The following is a 4955-nucleotide window of genomic DNA, read 5'->3' on the forward strand; positions in this document are numbered from 1 at the left end:
ATAAAATATTCATTCTTTTACAATTTTTTATTATTCCCTCCCTCACTGCCCCTCTCTCTCACAGACCCACAGTCTATCATTACCAATGATCACTCTACACCCAGCCACCATCATCACCACCCAACCAGCATCATCAAGGAAAACCAATCCATTCAATCCCAAACCCATTCATCACCCACCCAACTCGAACCCCAGTCAAGCCAAATCATCACCCCCCCAATCGGCGGCAAGATCATCAAAACCCACCAATGAACTAGAAAAAGTAAGCCGATCAAGATCAAAACCCACCGACCCACATCCACAATCAACCAAAAAACCAAAAAAAACCAATAACTAACAGATCGGAGCAAGATCAATGCCTTATAGCACCGCCACCTCCTCACGACATCCACCGCCATGCACTCCATTGGACCTGAGACTATAGAAAAGCAGTGACGGGCTGCACTGTAGCTCCTCGAAGGTAGAAGAGTTAGGCCGAGAATATAGAGAGGTTTAGATTTAGGGTCGAACCACCGTCTATGGTGGCGTGATGCTCAGAGATAGAGTTTGAATGTTCAGCCATAGAGCTCGGGTTGAGAGAGTTTCAGAGAGAAGCTGAGACCTGATGAGAGGCGTTGGTGTTGCTCAGTGAGAGGAGAGAGCGAAAAAGGTGTTTTATACTGTGCAAATATAATATTAAAATAATGATAAACGAGCTACGGTAACCGTGTAAATTTACACAGTTACTGTAGCTCATAGAAATTTTTAGAAGACTTTACACATTTTTACATTAGCTGATGTGGGTATTTTTTTGTTCAAAATATGTAAAATTTGTACTTTCTCCTATTTTATAAGACTATAACAGATCTAATGTGGTTACTCCAAGAATGTGTTTCTAGGAAGCAATTTTGCTTTTTTTTTTGAGCAATTTTTTTTTTTAATTTTCTTTTATTTATAAACTCTTTTAGAGCAACTTCATACTTCCCCTACATTTGACTTTTCAATTTCAACTGCTCTTTCATCTTTTTGTGTTCTATCTACAGGAGTTTTCTTCCACTCCCCAACAAGAAATGGCCGAAGCATTCCCGTTTGGTGTCGCGCAGGATATCATTGGGAGGTTAAGCTCTACGACTTTCGAAGAGATTGGATCCATCTGGGGTTTCAGTGATGACTTCAGAAAATTGAAGGATACTATTTCCACTATTCTAGCTCTACTTCTGGATGCAGAGGAGCAGCAGAACATGAATCGTCAAGTCAAGGACTGGATCATGAAATTCAAGGACGCAGTTTATGATGCGGATGACTTGTTGACCGATTTCTCTACTGAACATTCGCGGGGAGAAGTGATGGGTGGTCAAAAGAAAATGGCAAAGAAGGTACGCACTTTTTTTTCGAGTTCAAACCAACTTGCCTTTTTTTTAAAGATGGGTCGCAAAATAAATGCGATAAGGAAGAGACTAGATGAAATAGCAGAAGAGAGCAACAATTTCCAGTTAGCAGAACGTCCTTTACAACAAACGGTTGTAACTGAGTATAGGGACCGAACTCGCCCATTTATACATGAAAAAGTTCTTGGGAGAGACGAGGATAAGGAGAACATCATAGATCTATTATTGAAAATTGACGAGGAAGAAAATGTCTCATTCATATCCATAGTTGGAGTCGGAGGGGTAGGGAAAACCACTCTTGCTCAATGTGTATACAATGATGAGATAGTGAACACTTATTTTGAGTTAAGAATGTGGGTGCGTGTCTCTGATGTCTTTGATGTGAGAACAATTGTTGAAAAGATAATTCAATCTGCAACTGGTTGGAAACCTGAAAACCTTTCTATTGATGAACAATATAAAATTCGCAAAGTACTTGAAAGAAAGAAGTATTTGCTTGTGTTGGATGACATGTTGGATGACATGTCGAACGAGGATGCTGAAAAATGGTCTAACTTGAAAAGTTTTTTGATGGGTGGTGCAAAGGGAAGTAAAGTGCTAATAACTACACAGTCCAGATTGGTTGCAACTACTACCAGCACGGTCTCACCGTATTTTCTAGATGGCTTGTTGCAAGACCAATCTTGGTCTCTGTTAAAGCAAATGGCATTTGAAGGGGAAGACATCGATTCTAAATTTGAAGCAATTGGAATGGAAATTGTACAAAAATGTCGGAGAGTGCCTCTTGCTCTAAAGATAATAGGGAGAATGTTATACTTCAAAAGGACAGTGGATGAATGGTTAGATTTCAAGGATAAAGAACTTACATTTGAAAAACTTGGAGAAGATGGTGTTTTACCAATTTTAAAATTGAGTTATGATCATCTCCCATTACATTTAAAGTATTGTTTTGTTTATTGTTCAATGTTTCCTAAAGATTATGAAATTCGAACGCTGACATTGATACAACTATGGATAGCTCAAGGATTTATCCAATCATTAGATGATAAGCAATTAGAGGTTGCTCATGAGTATTGCATGGATCTACTTTGGAGGTCCTTCTTCCTAAAAACTAAAGAAGATTACTTGGGGAATGTAATTTGTTTTAAAATGCATGATTTATTTCATGATCTTGCACAATCACTCTTAACAACTGAGTGCAAATTTTTTTATTTCAATGCCCAAAATGTCAATGAAAATGTTGGTGGTCATCTATCATTTCCAAATTATCATGCTTTTGAGGAGAATATAAGCTTGTTTATTAAACTAAAGAAGACACGTACATTTATTTTGACATCTGATCCCAGGTACCTTGATCAAAAAGTAGAGGAAGAATCATCTTTCAGACAACTTGTTTCTCCTGATCAGAAAGTAAAGAAAGAATCATCTCTTAAAAGGCTTATTTCTAGTTTTAGATGCTTGCGTGTGTTAGACCTACATGACTTGAGAATTGTGATGGTGCCAAATTCTATAGATAAGTTGAAATATCTTAAGTACCTTGATCTCTCTGAGAATGACGTTGAAGTTCTCCCTTGTTCTATAATTAGATTACTGAATTTGGAAACATTAAAGCTCTCTAGATGCATCAAGCTTAAAGGTTTACCAAAAGACATTTATAAAATGGTCAACCTCAAGCATCTTGAGATAGATGGTTGTAAGAGTTTGACTCATATGCCATTTGGATTAGGGCAACTGACTCTTCATACATTACCGCTATTTGTTGTGAGCAAAGATCCTATAATTTCCTCCTCCAAACATTGTGGTGGACTAGCCGAATTGAAAATGCTAGACAAAGTAAGGGGAGAACTACATATTAAAAATTTGGCATGGTTGAAAAATGCTACTGCAGAAATCAAGGATGCCAATTTGGGGGTCAAGCAGCATCTTAGAGTTTTGAAATTAAGTTGGAATTCTGAGGGCATTGATGACACTCATGTCCATGATGATGAAAATTCATTGGAAGGCCTCCAACCACACCATGGATTAAAAACATTGCAGGTGATAGGGTATCAGGGTAAGAGATTATCGACTTGGCTTCCTAAATTAACAAGCCTTGTTAAATTAGAAATATGGCAATGTGTGTGGCAACATTTATCACCATTGTATGAACTCCCATTTCTCCAAGAACTATATCTCAAAAATATGATTGGTTTGGAATACATATCAGACAGGGAAATTACTGATGAGGTCTCTACTTCATTGGCATCTCCTTTTTTCCCAGCCCTAAAGTCACTCAAACTTTGGGATTGCCCTAATCTAAAGGGATGGTGGAAGAGTGATATTGTCGAGGTCAATATTGATAATGATCAAGGCAATTTGGCAACAAGGGCATCAACATCAAGTCAACGTATATCATTGCCTTCCTTTCATAGTCTTTCTTACTTGTATATTCGGAATTGCATTAGGCTAACTTGCATGCCATTGTTTCCAAGTCTTGAAGAAGGGCTAATACTGAGCAATGCCAACTTGAAGCCATTGCAACAGACAATGGAGATGACAATGAATATGACAACAGCCTCTTCACTTTCCTCCTCATCCTCTCCACCCCTCTCCAATTTAAAGTCTCTGTCTTTGTTTTACATGCAAGACATTGAGTCTCTGTCAGAGGATTGGCTGCAAAAGCTGACTTCTCTCGAGTGTCTACACATTTGGATGTGTCCTAGACTAAAATTCCTGTCTCGGTCTATGCAACTTCTCACCTCCCTCAAGAAGTTGGAGATTGGGGACTGTGAGGAGGTTGATTTAATCAATGACAAGAGTGATAATGGCACAAAATGGCTTACCAGTTTACAAGAGCTCAGGCTAACAAATTTTCCCTACTTGAAGACTTTACCAGAGTGGATTGGCAACCTCAAATTACTTCAAATCCTTAAAATTGACAATTTCCCCAGTCTAATATCACTTCCTGAATGGATTGGAAACCTCAAATCACTCCAAAAGCTTGAAATTTACTTGTGTCCTGAATTGACAGCACTTCCCGAAGGAATGCGTAAACTCGTCTCTTTACAGTGCTTGGAAATCATCGGCTGTCCCCACTTGAAGGAAAGGTACCAGAAAGAAATGAGTGACTTTTCGCTTGCTCATGTCCCAATTTTTCGAAATGATTAAGGATTAATCTTGTTCGGCTACCAATATGCTTCTGTTTCTCTGGGTATGTACTTCAGCGTGTACTTTCTAGGATATCACTATTTTTTTTTTTGGGTTCCGACTTCCTTTCTTAATGTTGATGTATTGGGAAAATTGTCTGCAATTTAATGTGCAGAATTTTTAAGCACTGTACAAACTACTGAATGCCTGCCAGGGAAATGGGAGAGGATTGCCTGAAATTGCTCACATCCTAGAGTTGAGACTGATGAACCTGGTCATTAAATTTTCAGGTATGTGATAGTTCAAATGCCATTTGATTAACTCCTCTTTTTTAGTATCCTTGGATTTTTAACAGAAAAAAACATTTGAATTGATTTCATATGCAAAAAAGTTTTTTTTTTTGGGCTTAGCGAAGGTGGCATTAGCACATAACTAAACCCAACAAGAAGGGGTGAATACCAT

At 38.2% G+C, this 4955-nt stretch overlaps 1 protein-coding gene across 2 annotated transcripts; it reads left to right on the top strand.

The window, feature by feature from the left end:
* The first annotated feature begins 1035 nt into the window (after nucleotides 1-1035).
* Nucleotides 1036-4754, top strand: LOC115979183 (disease resistance protein RGA2-like). Of its 2 annotated transcripts, none has more exons than XM_031101154.1 (2): nucleotides 1036-1355; nucleotides 4669-4718. In XM_031101154.1, the coding sequence occupies exons 1-2, from the start codon at nucleotides 1050-1052 to the stop codon at nucleotides 4675-4677; spliced, it is 315 nt and encodes a 104-aa protein (XP_030957014.1). In that variant the 5' UTR covers nucleotides 1036-1049; the 3' UTR covers nucleotides 4678-4718. The 2 variants fall into 2 exon arrangements, 1 of the variants encoding a protein (XP_030957014.1); XR_004088971.1 differs by lacking the exon at nucleotides 1036-1355 and adding an exon at nucleotides 4470-4557 and having other exon boundaries at nucleotides 4669-4754.
* Nucleotides 4755-4955: the final 201 nt, after the last annotated feature.

The sequence above is a fragment of the Quercus lobata genome, chromosome 3 (assembly GCF_001633185.2).
Source record: "Quercus lobata isolate SW786 chromosome 3, ValleyOak3.0 Primary Assembly, whole genome shotgun sequence".
Taxonomy (NCBI): Eukaryota; Viridiplantae; Streptophyta; class Magnoliopsida; order Fagales; family Fagaceae; genus Quercus; species Quercus lobata.

Excerpts from the sequence above, each read along its gene's own strand:
- LOC115979183 (XM_031101154.1), top strand. The coding sequence starts at position 1,050 with ATGGCCGAAGCATTCCCGTTTGGTGTCGCGCAGGATATCATTGGGAGG.